Source organism: Manacus candei, unplaced genomic scaffold, assembly GCF_025592945.1.
Source record: "Manacus candei isolate 608988 ecotype Guabito, Panama unplaced genomic scaffold, ASM2559294v1 h1tg000061l, whole genome shotgun sequence".
Classification (NCBI taxonomy): domain Eukaryota; kingdom Metazoa; phylum Chordata; class Aves; order Passeriformes; family Pipridae; genus Manacus; species Manacus candei.
In genome coordinates, this window is record NW_026138109.1 from 3,590,848 (window position 1) to 3,605,945 (window position 15,098).

At 37.8% G+C, this 15,098-nt stretch overlaps 1 protein-coding gene across 6 annotated transcripts; it reads left to right on the plus strand.

Annotated features, from left to right (window-relative positions):
- The first annotated feature begins 769 nt into the window (after window positions 1–769).
- TMEM267 (transmembrane protein 267) lies at window positions 770–14,746 on the plus strand. 6 transcript variants are annotated; one of them, XM_051804824.1, is made up of 4 exons: window positions 770–1,086; window positions 3,105–3,232; window positions 5,682–6,063; window positions 11,290–14,746. In XM_051804824.1, exons 3-4 carry the CDS (start codon window positions 5,740–5,742, stop codon window positions 11,623–11,625), a joined length of 660 nt encoding a protein of 219 aa, XP_051660784.1. In that variant the 5' UTR covers window positions 770–1,086; window positions 3,105–3,232; window positions 5,682–5,739; the 3' UTR covers window positions 11,626–14,746. The 6 variants fall into 6 exon arrangements, with proteins under 6 accessions (XP_051660784.1, XP_051660783.1, XP_051660781.1 ...); XM_051804823.1 differs by having other exon boundaries at window positions 770–982; XM_051804821.1 differs by having other exon boundaries at window positions 771–1,086; window positions 3,105–3,290.
- Window positions 14,747–15,098: the final 352 nt, after the last annotated feature.

The following is a 15,098-nucleotide window of genomic DNA, read 5'->3' on the forward strand; positions in this document are numbered from 1 at the left end:
CCAGTCCAATAAAATGTTTCCCATTTTTTTTTTTTTTAGTAAACAAATAATTTATATCAGGGCATATTTTTTTTTTTTAGTAAACAAATAATTTATATCAGGGCAGAAGACGCCTTTCTCCCAGCGGTATAACGATGGGTCATCTACCACCACCACCTGCGTCTCCTAGAACGCTTCCATCAACGCTGCTTCTGTACAATCCTAAACATCCACTGGTCAGATTATGTGACCAATACATCTGTTCTAGAACAAGCAGCAGTCACAAGTATTGAGGCCATGTTGCTGAGAACAGCTGTGTTGGGCAGGGCACGTCTCAAGGATGAAGGACCACCGCCTCCCTAAGATACTGCTTTATGGTGAACTTGCCACCGGCTGCCACAAGAGAGGAACCTTGAAGAAAAGACACAAGGACTCCCTGAAACAACATCTCAGCCTTGGCCATATTGATCACCATAACTGGTCTACTCTGGCCTCCAATCGGGAGGCCTGGAGACACACCATCTATAACACCGTTTCCTTTGAGAATGCACGCAGGATCACCCTTGAGGAGAAAAGACAACGCAGAAAGAATCGAATCCTGCTGAATACACCACCTAAGGAGTCTTTCTGCTGTGCCTTTTGCAATCGGACATGTCTATCTCGTATTGACCTCATAAGTCACCAGCGTGCCTGTAACAAACGTGGATAGTGCCTTCCTAAATCTTCGTTCGCGAAGCCTAGCCATGAAAATGAAGGATGATAACGAACCATAGCACGAACACCCAAACACTGTTTTTAAGCCCCTCCCCCTAAGAAAAACTTCTCCCTCATAACCGGGGCGGGGCGGGCCTGGGAGGAGACAAGGTTGATGCGGGTCCCAGGCTGCTCCGCGGCCACGCATGCTTCCTAACGCGCTTCCTACTCCGCTCCTGCCGGGATCGGGGCGGCCGGGGCGCCTTCCCCTCATGGGGTGAGGGTGCCGATGGCGGCGGCCGCGCTCCAGGTGGGATCCGGGGCGGGCTGGGCACGGGCGGCGGCGGCGGCGGCGGCTCCCGGCCCCGTCACCCCGCGGGGGCTCCGGGCTCCCCTCACACCCCGGGCTTTCAGGTTAATTTCCTGCTGGGTTAAATTTAGTTGGTTTTTCAGCGTCTTGGTAAATCCTACGGGTTCCTTCTGGGCTTTTGTCCTTTCCCGCCCTCCAGCCTCAATAATAGATTATAGTTATCTGACCCAAAAATACTTGCATTGCCAGATCTTCATAGATTGTAGGCGGGGATCTCCTTTTCCATGAGTTAATATGCTTAAGGTTTGAGCTGGTGTCTTAAATGGTAATTCTGCGTCATGCAGTTTTTAATATAAATTAACATCCAATATCAAGTATTAAAGTTTTTAGGAGATAGTAGAGTTTTAAGGGGCTGCAGTCTTTTGACTTCTTGCATAAAGTCCAAATAATTCTGCTGGTTGACATGGTGGTGTTCGGTCACAGGTTGGACTCAGTGGCCCCAGAGGTCTTTTTGAACCTAATTGATTCTGTGATTCTGTCATTTTATGCATTAAATACCTACACGTTTTCCCATACCTGATAACGTCTTGCAAAACCTGGAGAAAAAATCTGGGAGAGCAGTATTTCTAAGTGATAATTTTAGCCACTGGAATTTTGTTTTGCTCATACAGCATGAGTTGAAATGCCTCTTAGTGTCTCTTTTCCCCAAATGCACATTTACAGGTTTGACGTAGATATCTTGTGTCACTAATTTAAAGTGTTAACTGTGCAGTTGGTAAGGTATTATTGGTAACTTTCTTAAATTACATTAAACGTATCAGCAAAATTGCATTTTGAGGGTGTAGGCATAGATTATGTATAGTGCTTTATCTCATATAAAAATGACATGAAAAATCACAACTCTAGGCAGTGTTACTCTGTCAGCTTTTGTGTTTTATGTAAAACCAACATAAAGCTTCCCTTCAGCATGTTAACTGGACTGACCACCCAGTTTAAGCATTCCTGTGTGAATTATTTCCCAATTTTATGTTTTAACAGGAATGTAAATTCCACCAATATGCTTTCTGAGATTTATAGGATAGAAAAACATATGACACTTTACTGTGATATTTTGTAAACAGCTTGAAAATCATAATTTTTCAGCCAAAAGAAGTTTCTAGTTCTACATTAAATTTATCATTTCAGAAAAAAAGGGTTTCTAGGTTTACATTAAATTTATCATTTTAGAGATTATTTCTAGTCTGATTTCACTCTTGATTTGCATAATATTTATAGTTAATGTTGTTGTGCCTGGGAATGTGACTTGATTTTTATACATTTTTTTTTTTCTAAAAAGGTGGCAGAAATAGTCTGTTTAAAAACAACATTTAGACATGGCTCTTCACTGAGGTCAACCTGAAGCCAGTTTTGCATCCTGTTTTTCATTCTGTATGAAAGAAACCCATTCACATACAATAGTTCTTGTCCAGTTGGCATTATTACCTTTATTTCATGATACATAATTCTCAAATCATACTCATTTTGGATTTTTAAAGTCTGTAGTGTTACTTGTCTTGTGTACTTTATGCACATGGTAATACTATTCATAGCAAAACAGTGTAAGTCTAACACCAAATTGACACCGATTTCTGTTGCTGTTTCAGTCTCTAGATCTCTGTTTATCTATTCCAAGGCCACTTGGTAATGGGGTGAAATTAAAAAACAGATCCCCGATTGTGACTCGTAAATGTTTCATTAGGTGGGAATCTTTCAGGCACAAGAAGGGATCTGTTAAAATAGATTGCTCTATATTTTGAAAGGCAGTTACTTAAAAGACTGGAAGTGTTCTTTTCTGAGTTTACCACTTTGGGGTTTATTATCTTTTAATTATTATTGTGTTCTGTCTTTATGTGTGCTCTTCTCTTGTTTTATGGTCTTTTTTTCCTGCTTTCTTTAACAGCAATTCAAAGCCCTAGCTGGAAGTTGCTTTTAGCTCACTTATATTTGTTCATGAATGAATTCAATATATGTTTATCCTTTCTGGTTTTTTTTACTGTTGCTCAGATTTTGTGTGTGTTTTGTAAAACGTTTGAAGAGCTTTGTGTGGTATCAGTCTTACTGCTGCCTTGTTTCTGTTATTTAGAATGGAACAAATGGTGTTTGGTCTTTCCTGCTTTGGACTGGGCAGACTGGATTCAGAAAGCACAGAGGCTCAACTCTGAGGCAGAGACCACATCTGCTACTGGAATAAGGCACTTGCAGTGGAAAAAAGTATGTCCTCCTAGTCCCAGGATAAGTTTGATTTTGAATACCGGTGTGCTTTTTAAAGGTATGTTGCTGCATCACCTCTGCACAGATTGGATTCTTACACAGATTATATGGTAATTTTAAGTGAAATCCAATCTGACAGGATGGTTATATAGAAGAAACATTTGTGAGGAGATCACCATTTTTTCTTTAAAATGGAAGTTATTCAGAAATGTACTGTAAAGTCATCCACTAGAAAATTGCACTTAGAGTGTTTCAGGAAATATTTTGTGTCTACACGTTCATTCAGAAGAGGCACAGTCATGGTTAACAGATGCCAAACTTGACCTACTTTTTTTCATCTCTGTACAAAGACTATGTATTATTCATGTTTTGCCGCGGTCCGAATGGGGGGAAGGGGCTGTGGCACAGCACGGGTTCAGGAGCCAAGGCGGGGTGCAGGTAGAATGCTTTATTCAAGCGTGCACACTATTTTTTTATCAGCTCAGGAGGGGAAAGGGCCAAAACATGGGGCGGAGCATGGGACAGACAAGCGGGGGGGACAAACCAGGATAGGGACACGGGCAAAAGGGGAGGAGAGTAGGAGGAACCGGGAAAGGAAGGGGCGAATGGGGGCTGTCTCCCCTCTGCAGCTTCTCCAGCCAACCAGCAGAGAAACAGGGAAGCAGGGAGCCTGGACATGCCCGGGAAATATAAATTCTGGGGAAACATACAATGTGTATGTACATAATAACTGTAAAGTCTGCATCATAAAGTCCTTTCAGTCTCTGTACATAGTTTTCCACTTCTGAAATCGTTCCCATTCTGATTCTTGGTCCTCGACAATGCTTTCTTCTCTTTTTTTTTTTTTTTAATGTTTTCCACAGAAATGATTCAGCGGGCTTTTTTTTTTTTCTATAAAGATGCCACCAGTCATGTCTTGCAGATAATTCTACAATAAGCAGGCATGGAAATAGTCTGGAGGAAACATCTTACATTTTCTGAGACTTAAAATCAATAATATGTTTAAACTGTTATGTGTCAACATTGTTATTCGTTTTCAGAGGAATTCTAATGCACTCACAAAAAGTGCCTTTAGAACAAAAGTTTACCTAATAGAACTGTATGAAGACAGATTATCAAGGTTTAATGTAGTGCACAAAAATGGCAAATTCATGGGAAGAATCCATTTTTAGATAGGATATAGGCTTCAAAACTGTGGTCTATCCCTATGGCTCCCCAAAAAGACTAGCATAGCAGTTAGAACAGGTAGAATTGGTACTATCCTTCAAAGACAGCTTTTCAGTATGTTTAACGTAACAAAGCTAGGGAATACTTCATTAACATGAGGACTTTTTCTTTCAAAAGTGTTCTTTTTAATGTTATCACATAAATGAGTACTGTATTTTTGAAATCCAGGTATCCTATAATTGTTTTGGGGGAATGAGATGGAGATCTTTCAGATCTTTAATTATTTTTGTAATTTCTTTTGAGGTGTTAATTACTTAAGGTGAGTAATTATTCCCAAGAAATCACTTCTTATCAGAGGGTTTCGTAAAAGTCACAGAACATAAATAGGTTCTAAGAACTTCAGAATTATTAATAATGTATATAACAATGCCATTATTTTCAAACAGCAACTTTTGAAAAGTAAAATGACTGGGATTAGTTAATTTGCTTTTTTTTTCTCTGCAAAAAGAGGAGTTTTGAAGGTAATGTGGCAGACAACTAACTAACTAAAACTAACAGCAGAATTTGCTACTGGAGAACATACTGAGGAAAAGCATATGTAGTTTTCTCCTGTAAGCACTCAGTTTTGGTTACTTTGGTTGACTGAATGGTTGTTGTCTTTGTGTTTATCATAAATAGTGAAGATATGTAAGTGGTTCTGGTTTTCTTAAGGCTTATTCTACGTCCCAGTCTCCAAACTGAACAAGGAGATGCTCAGGAAAGTGTACAAGGGTGATAATACATATGTTTGCAAAATATGTAAGTTAAAATAGTACTTTGGATTATAGATTAAAATTCAGTTTTAACAATTGTCATATAGAGAGATCTGGGATTTTTGAGCATCAGTCCTAGGAATCCTCCATATTGGGTAATCTTTTGTTGTTACATTGTAAAGTATTTAATTCAATTAATATAATGTATTTAAGACCAGAAGGAGTCTTGAAACGTATTATCATAGGCGTGTTTCAAATTACTTTGTAAAATTTAATATTGCAGTAAGTGCAATTAGAACTTTCCATGTTATTTGTGCTTGCTCTAATTAAAACAGGACAAGTGTTTTAATTCCGAGCTGTGGTGTTCAAGTCAACAAATTACCTGAAACTAAAAATTCCCTAGGAATATTAAGTGCAAACGTTGAATTTGGGGTTTTTTTTATGCTCAGTTTTAGTTGTGATAAATGCTTTGTGCTAATGGATTTTTTCTTTAATAATTTTCTTTCTGATCTCTGACATTTTCCGAACAGTGACAATACAAAGGACAATGCACAGTGTGTATCCTGATGACATTTGGTGTGCTGTGACATGGCTTTTGTCATGGCATCTGAGACTGAAAAGGCCCACGCTCTTCTCCAGACTTTCAGCGCAGCTTCAGTTATTTCCAGTCTAGGTTTGGGGATATTCTGCTTCATAGCAGACAGACTTCTGCAGTTTTCCTTCATTCAGCAAAATGACTGGCTCCGAGCCTTCTCTGATAATGCAGTGCATGGTATACTGGGAATGTGGTCCTGGGCCATAGTGATTGGACTCAGGAAGAAAAGTGACTTCACTGAGGTCACTCTGGCTGGCTTCCTCGCCTCTGTCATTGACGTGGACCACTTCTTTCTTGCTGGATCCCTCTCCTTAAAGGTAAGTCAATAGATCAGTAATTTATTTCTTTTATTTCTCCATCACTGCTTACTTTATTGTCCTAAACACGAAAGTTAGATATATGGAATTATATGCAGGTTTTATGATTTTAAAAGCCATAAAATATTCTATTGTTAGGCTTCTGCTATTTAGAAAAAGAGTTCTGAAAGCTGTACATGCTATCCTATGTGTATCATGTAGTTGCTTTGTTACCCAAGTTAAGCAGTTAAGTGTTGCCTTGCACGCTTTTGTGTATAAAGTGGATTATTTCATTTCTGTTTACAGTAAGGGTTAGAAATATCTGAAATGTGAGGCAGAACTATCTGCAAAGTAGATGATAGAGCTGCTGTTTGATTTCATTCAGTCTTTCTGAGTAATACATTTGGATCCCATACACAGTCACCATCACAGTGAAAATGTGTTCCCTCCCAGGAACCTCCTGTGTTTCAGTCCATTCCCATTGCCTCTTGCTCTGTCAGTGGGTACCAGGAGTCTGGCTCTGTTCTCTTTATGCCCACTCTTCAGCCTGGTTGATTAATGGATCCTATAATGTTAACATTATGGAATAGAATTTAAATGTCTTAATTATTCTCATTTTTATTTTCTTGTTTTAAAATCAGTACATGCAAGTAATGAATGATTAGCTATTAGAAAGTATTATTGAAATTAGACTGCTGCTTCTTGCATTTGAAATAATTATCAGTATTTTTTTCTTAATTGTGAACACTAGATGTCTCTCTTCACCGATGTCTTTTTGGAAAATTGAGTATTGAATTGTATCATGGAATTGGGAGGTGATCTGTCTCTTTGCTGCTTTCAGTGAGGCAAGGTTAAATATTCTTACACTTTCCATGATTGAGAATGTTTGTGTATCTGAAACACAGTAAATTATTGTAATTTCTTGAATTAATTTGTTCCTGTGTTGTTTCAATTCCCAAGCGGCTAGCAATTCATTTTCTAATCCAGGCTACTGTTGTTGACATTTAGATCTTGTTTTCTTATTCTTTAAGGTTTTTCTGCAAAAGACAGCTAATTTCTCTGCTCTCCCCCAAAATGTTTTCCACATCAGAAAGACACAATGTGGCCAGTAGAATCATAGTCCTTTCAGTAGCCAAACTTATTTAGCTGAGGTAAGGAGAAGAACACAAGAAGTCCAAAGGGTTTTTCAGAGTGATTTGCCTACAAACTCCTTCCTTTTCCATATGTTAACTGGGCTAATAAACGATGTTTAAAAAACATGTAAAAAACTGTAAAACATATCCAGTGTAGGTCCCTTGACTCTTAGAGCAGTAACAGCATTACAACTTGCAAAGCCATTATGCTTTACAAAAACTCTCTTCTCAATTAAAATAACTTTGAAAAAAAAAATTGTACAGGGCTGGGTTTATGTTTTCTAAACCTCATACTGTTTTTCTCCTCTCCTGGATTGCCTTTTGTCTGAATTATCTTCAGGGTCCTGTCCCAAACTATGAGTAGTATTTTAGGTGAGACTTCATATGAGCCAAATAGCATAGATTAATTCCTTTCAGTGGCACACAGATACAACACTTTTGTCTTTTTAAAAAGGAAAAAAATCACCTGTTACAAGTTTTACGTCTTCTACAGTGCCATCAGTCTCTTTGGTTTGTGATGTAAGATAATCCCCATAAACTTTTCTGCAGTGTGCTGTCTGGCAAGCTAGATCTGATTGGAATGTGTGATTTTTCTTTCCTCAGTTTAATATGATGCACCTCTCAGTTTCATGTCATAATTTCAGGCTAGTTCCTATGTAATTTATTACTTCATGGGATACTTTTTTACTATATATTTGTTAGTTACAGTCCCATTCTTCGTCTTTAAATTGAAGGATTGAGAGTAATTGATTTATGACACTACAATGTTTACTGCTTATGCAACACATTACTAATCAATTAAGAAGTCTGTATTAACTATTAACACCACTATTACTAATTTGTAACAATAGTACTTTTCACATTACACAATTACCTATAAAGCTCTTTATCATCACTTTTCAATCTGATGACAGATAAACATTTCTGTGCAACGCAAGGCAGTATTGCCTTCTGCCTCCACTTGCTACCTTCACACTACTCCAGTCACCTACTTTTGTTCCTGCTGATGCAGCTCATTACCTGGATTGTGTGTCCATTGGTCTGTTTTTCATGGCCATCATTATTTTTCTGGAGTATTCAGGGTAAATAGTCACCTGTGGTATTTATATGTTTGCTCTAATAAATACTTGTGTACCCAGTACCATGTGATCTGCCCTTTTGCCCACATTATTTTTGCAACAAGTATGAAGTCTACAAGAACTTCACTACTTGGAATTTGTAGTTCTTCGCACTGTGCGCCCAAGTGTAGAAGAATCAAGGAATCACTGTTTGAAGAATCTCTTTCATTGACTAACCGTAAAGGTGATAGGTACTGCAGCCTGTCATCAGTCAGGATTGCTGATAGAGCATGAGGGGCTGCTCCCAGTGTCCCCCAGGATTATAGCCTAGACACTCATGTTGCAGAACAGACTTGCAGAAATTGCTGTATTGCTACTGAAGACTCTGAAAGTGTAGAAAATGCAGTTGGTGGCAAACAGGATTGTACCAGCAAATATACATGACGCAGCTGGTTAATGTGCTACTGCTGATCAACATGGGCTGAACACAGGCATTTCTGGAACTGGAGAATAAGCTTTGCACAAACACAAATAATACAGTGTTGAATGTGACACTGTATTGTTCACATTAGTACTATAATATAACTATATATGTTACATTGAATATGTTACTATAAAATAAGGACTTCAGGCTTGTGAAGAGTCAGAGGATATGCCTGAGAGAGCCTGTGTGGTTACTTAACATCCATGGTGTTACTGTGAGCAAAGAGTTTGCTCACATGCATGTGATTATTGTCTCCTCTCTCCAGCTGCTCACTGCAGTGCGTGAGAGGGGCTGGAGGAGCAGGAACTTCCAGATCATCTTGCACCTGGTTGAACATATAGGTTCATTTCATGGAAAAGGGCATTTGCGAATAAATTCTGTTTGCAACATTTTTCAGGCAGTTTAAGGCAGAAAATTGTGCTAACTTAAATTATTATTTTTTTTAAAGATCTGTTGATTTCTAAATGCAAACAAATCTGCCTGTTAGGAGAGTGTAACTGCTTATATTGCCAAACAGAATTACCTGTCTGTCTCTTGGGCTTGGCAGCTCAAGGATGTAAGTGTTCCTCTAGTCACAGAATGTAAAAGTGGAAACGGACTGTTCTGAGCAACTATTGCTGGGCATAGCATTTCAGAAGCCTAACAGTTGTACTGCTGTTATAAAATAGGGCTTTCTCTTGCTGAAATTGAACACACAGGTTGGCTGTATGAACAACCCTGCCCTCTGAAATTTGTAGGAAAAAATTTAAGCCTCACATTCCCAAAACTGGATAAAGATTGGCACCAATATTGTAAACTGGGTATGTAAGTAACATTAAAAATATCCTTACTCACTGTCTTGCTATTGGTACCTAACATCAATAGGGCAGAGGGAAAAGACTAATTTAGACTTTGCTACTGATTTTTTCAAAGTGCAGAAATAAAGATCAGTCAGTAGGCTATCTGCCAAAACGTATCACTGTCCAGGTTTTTTCAGAATTAGGCTAGTATGGACTTTTGAGGTTCTTGTTCACAGTGAGAAAAATCTGACTCTTTGCAGGACAAGTGATAAACAATTTCACCATTGCAAGATTTTTCTGTTTTAATCCATGAACAATCTGCTTGTGTGAAACAGAAATTAAGTTGTAGAAAACACACCTTTTGAACCAACTTAAAGGTCCATAACATTAACCCAGACTTGGGTCCGTAACATTAGAGTTAAAAATGGTTGAGACAGTTTGTGAGCTTTTTAATCCCATCACCTGAATATGAGTCAGGGACAAGCATGTGATGGGGAAGCTAATAGGGCAAAGCTTTCTGCAGGCCTTGTAATGTTGGCTTTGGTTTAAAGCAGAGGCTGTTATATTCCAAGGTAGTCCATAACTTCCCATCTCTGTACTACTTAGCTACGGCTACATCAAAGTTTCCTTTACAGAGAAGACAGGGTTCCAAGCAGTTGTCTAAATTGTGCATGAAAGCTTGACGAAGCTGTTCCAGAGTCCCACTACCAGGTAACTCCTGCTGTTGAACCCTGCAGCGATTAAAGACAACCAAAGACCGAACAGGGTAGCAATGCTCTGATTGCTTTCTGCATTAGTTACACTGAGGGGTTGTTCAATACAACTGTGAGATACACCGTCAAGTTACATCTCTGGTGCCTTTGACAATCCTTCCAAATGTTCACCAGTATCTGCACCTGTATAGATCTTTTAGTAATGTGCTATCACTTCTCCTGTGCTTACAGAAAAATGAATCTACTTATTTGTCAATAGTATCTTTAAAGATACTATTACATTTTTTATACAGTGTTTGAATTTGTGGCAGTGGTTCTAGCTGCTGCTAGTAAGTACGTCCACAGGATATTTTCTGAAATATGTACATTGAATTTACATTATCACTTCTTAAAATGGCTAAATCAAATCTCACTAGCTAGATTAAAACTAAATATAAGGCTTTCAACTAAGTTAATGTTAAACAAATAGTTGATACAAAAAAAAAAAGTCACAAATGTTTCAGATGTGGGCTTCTGAACTTTGTTTTGCCTGTCTGTGAAGAAGACTGTCTCAAGGCAATCAAAATATATGTAACTTTGATCCCATTTTTATTGTACTGAAAATTACTGTTCTGTTTTAAACATTGTGCAACTGAAACAACTTTACAAGTGCTAACTGTAGTAAAATACAAAATGGACTTTTAAAATAAATGCCATTAAACCGTATGATTTATTTCAAGTAAAGCATATTAAATATTTCAAGTGTATTGGTTGCTTGTTTTCCTTTTAATTATCTTGAAATTAAATACAAATAGTCGGTGCAGCAGATTATACAAGTTCCTGTGCACCATATGACTGTATGACAAGTAGGATACCTCCTCCCTCTCCCTCCCTTTCTGTTGATAATGGGTAGTAGGATGCATGATTCATATCATACAGTAGAGATAGGGGAGCACACAGGTCTCATGCATAAAATAGTCATATTGTTAGTTTTGATTAACTGTAGTGAAAAGGAGTGGTTTTTCTTTGCACTTCCACTTAGTCACCTGACAGTATACCTGTAAACATCCATGAACCTTATTATACTTTTCTTTCCTGCAGGCTGCTCTGACTCTTCCACGGAGACCACTTCTTCATTGTTCTACCATGATTCCCGTTGTGGCTCTGACATTAAAGTTTATTATGCACCTTTTCAGGCTTAAGGACTCATGGTGCTTTCTTCCCTGGATGTTGTTCATATCCTGGACTTCTCATCATGTCCGTGACGGGATTCGTCATGGCCTCTGGATCTGCCCATTTGGAAAAACTCCTCCTTTGCCATATTGGCTGTATGTGGCAATTACAGCATCTTTACCTCATCTGTGTTCATTCATCATGTATTTAACAGGCACTAGAGAATTGATGTCTATAAAACATGGAATCCACATTGATGTGTAAGAATGATGGCTTTTAAAGGCTGTTTGTATTATCTCCTGGCTGTCTCTTACTGAAGGGGTTTCTTTCTGTTTCCTACACCTTCCAAGTTAGGCATTTTAAGGTTGTGGAGCCAGTTACAGCTGTGTCAATTCCTTGTTGTCATAGAACCTATTTAATGAATGGTGATAATTTTATATCTATACATTTCCCTCATAAAGCATGTGATCTCCCATGATAGCTCATGCATAGCTAGCTGATTTATAAAGTTCTTAGTCTCTCTCTGTAGTAATTGCATTACTGTCATGGATTTTATTGTCATGGTGCCATTCTTCTGATCACCATTCACTTTGGATTTGTATTTTGCCTTTAGAGAATACATTTCAATCTAGATAGTATTTGTATAGCGCTTTAAAAATATAAAGTACTATATAAATGCTAAGTATTACTGGGGATTTAATAGTGTATGGCAGTTGTAAAAAAAATGTTAGCCTTTTGAATTTATTTATTTATTTGTTAAGAGTCCTGCTGGACTCTTATATTGGACTGTTTTAAAAGAAACACTGTCTGTATTTCACGCTGTGCAGCTGTCTATGCACCTCTTCAAACCCTGCTATCATGCAGATAGTAAATTAGTAAATTCTGTTCCCCTGTAGTTGCTTGGTACTAAATTTGCAGATAATTACTAGCTTCGTGGTTAGAAAAGAGAAGGCAGTTTGGTTATAGTATTATGATGTGTTGACCAAATTGTTTTTAATTTTTAAAAATGCACTAATTATGAATACTACTGAATTTGAAACTAAGGAATTTTAGTAAATATTTAAGGGTTGTGTGAAGGCAAACATTTATTACAGTAAAACATAAGCTTTAGAGAAGATAGAAGAAAACAAAAATTGCTCAAAATGTGTTTGCTTAAAGACATTACTGTCTTACTGTACTTGTAAATGGCATTTTCCATTAAGTGCAATATCATCCTCATAATTGTTAAATAAAATGCATTATTATTATTATTATTATTATTATTATTATTAATAATAATAATAATAATATTATTATTAATTGGGATTACTGGTTTAATCAGTACCAGAGACCTTCTGTGGCTCTTTGCAGCACACTATGCTAATTATGGAAAATGTTTTACCCCTTTAAAATGTGTCTTTCCTCCAAAAGAATAGTCTCCGCACTGTTTGTTCCTCATGTTAGAAATGTATGCTAATGCAAACTTGTCTGACAGTACAGTTTAGCCTTTATTATAAAATGAATGAAAGGTTTCTTTCTTGGAAAGAAAATTGGAAAAGCAGAACATTCCTTAAAGGGTTATCCTCATGCCATGGATTTCTGTCTGTTATAGTGTTCCAGAAGCAACATAAGAAATGTCTTGCTTTAGAACCCTCAGAGCAAGAACTGTCTTTTATGCACTGCTCATTCATTTACTTCTGTCCTGTATTTCAAACTGCAGGCTATGAATGCCAATAATGAATATATTTGGTGCAAGGAGTGAACACTGAAGTCCGTGTAGAAAATTTTCAATATTCTTGTTTCATGGTATAATATTTGTATAATTTTGTGCTTTATCCAGATTTGTTGCAAAGGGAAATGCATATAGGAACAAAGTGGAGAATTGCACTTTCTCACTTTTAGACTGTAGCTCTAGCATTTTTGGTAACTATGTGTCCACCAATGGTCCTTAAGATTGGTACTGTACTGTTCTAGCTATTTTTAAGGATCAATTAATGGGGATGTCTTCAGTAGTTTAAAACCACATATTTTCATTCTCTGTATTTCTAGCTATTTTTGTGTGAGTTTTTACAGTAATTGTTAGCTGTGTTTCAAAATACTGTTTTTTCTGGTCATGTTCTTACACCAGTTCTACGACAGCAATGGGTGAACACCACTTGGAAATGTGTTAAGGAAAGTAGCAAGCACTTGTAATACATGACTTCTTTCCCTCTCCTTCCAAACAGGCATGGCAGTCTCGCACCTCAGCCTGACATTCAGGCAACTATAGCTGACACTGGCAACTTTACAAAGTAAACAGAGATGTTGCATGTATTGCTCTAATTTGTACATATACAGAGTAGAGTACAAAGGAGAACTAAAAGTGTTTGACTCACCTGTGTGTCATGGGCAGAGTGGGAGCTTCAGAAAAAGTTTATTAGAGAAGTCCCCCCCCACTGAGTCAGGAGGCACACCCTCTTGCTTTCTAAACTCCTTCTCAGAGAGGCATCTAGGTATGGCTGGATCCAGTCTTAGCCCCAGACTTTGCCAATGGTTTATGTCTAAAGGATTATACATGTGGAATTGAACCTTAACACAGCTTTGTCCCACAGAATTAAGAATGGCAATATTTATATAAAAATAAATTATTTATTGTGATAATGATTAGACTAAAAGGTCTTAACCAGAATTATTTACTACAGAGTATTGGTAGCTGTATAGTGCAGTGCAGTATTTTTGACACAATATTGAAGTTATTATATTAAAGCAGTTCTATTGAAGCAATTATGTCAAAGCTAGCAAAAGCAGTTATTAAGCAGAGATTGATGTTACTCAGCCATACCAACAACTGTGAGCAAATCTCATTCTCTCAGTCTTAAGGAGTAACCTTGAGGGCCATCCCCACTCCAGAGAGGAATTTTCACACACACTCGAGAAAGAGGGATGTTACAAGATCCTCAGATTAAAAAGTGGAAACTGGGCCATATGTTTCTGGGTCAGCTGTGTCAGCTCAGCATCTTTCAATCAGTTTATCAGTGGTATTACCTGGTTGTCCTATATCAGGTACTTTACCAGGTCTGCCACAGCTTCACCTCACTGTCAGGATGTTTAACTCTGGGACTGATGAGTCAGGCTAGTTTCAGCATTATTCCACACCAAAAGCAGCAGGACAGCCCCCTTCTCCATTCACCCGTAGCTTTGGAAAGAGGGCATTGTTGGAGTTGTTTTACCCCCACTCCAGGCAGAGCATCCTGCTACACCATGTCACCTGGGAGATACACCTGCCTGTTACAGGTGAATTGCTTAACAATTCCTTGCCGGTATTTCATGTACATTTCAAATTCACTGGTATTTTTCAACTATGCATTGATGCCTGCCACGTGTAGCAAAACCACGACGAAAATAAAACAAAATGCTAAAAACATAATGACTTTGTGCTTTACTTCATGCATTGCTACAGAGGGTAAATGTGAATGCGAAAAAGCATGTGAGTTGCACAAAAGATGGTTTACAAACTCAAGCTGATGATTTTGTGCATAATGTGTGATATGTATCACTAAAATATTAGGTATTCCAATGGTTCATTTAGTACACCAATCTGAATTTTTTCCATTTCCAGTTTTATTTTCAAGTTGAACTTAGAAAGTTGAAGTAAGTGTGGGGTTTTCCTGACCTACTTTTTTTCTGTTAGAACTGTGCTGCTTTTGTTCCTGCTTTAATGGATTGCTGCTGTAAAAAGCAGGTACTAATAATTGCCAAGTTAAAGGAAAACTGTTGGA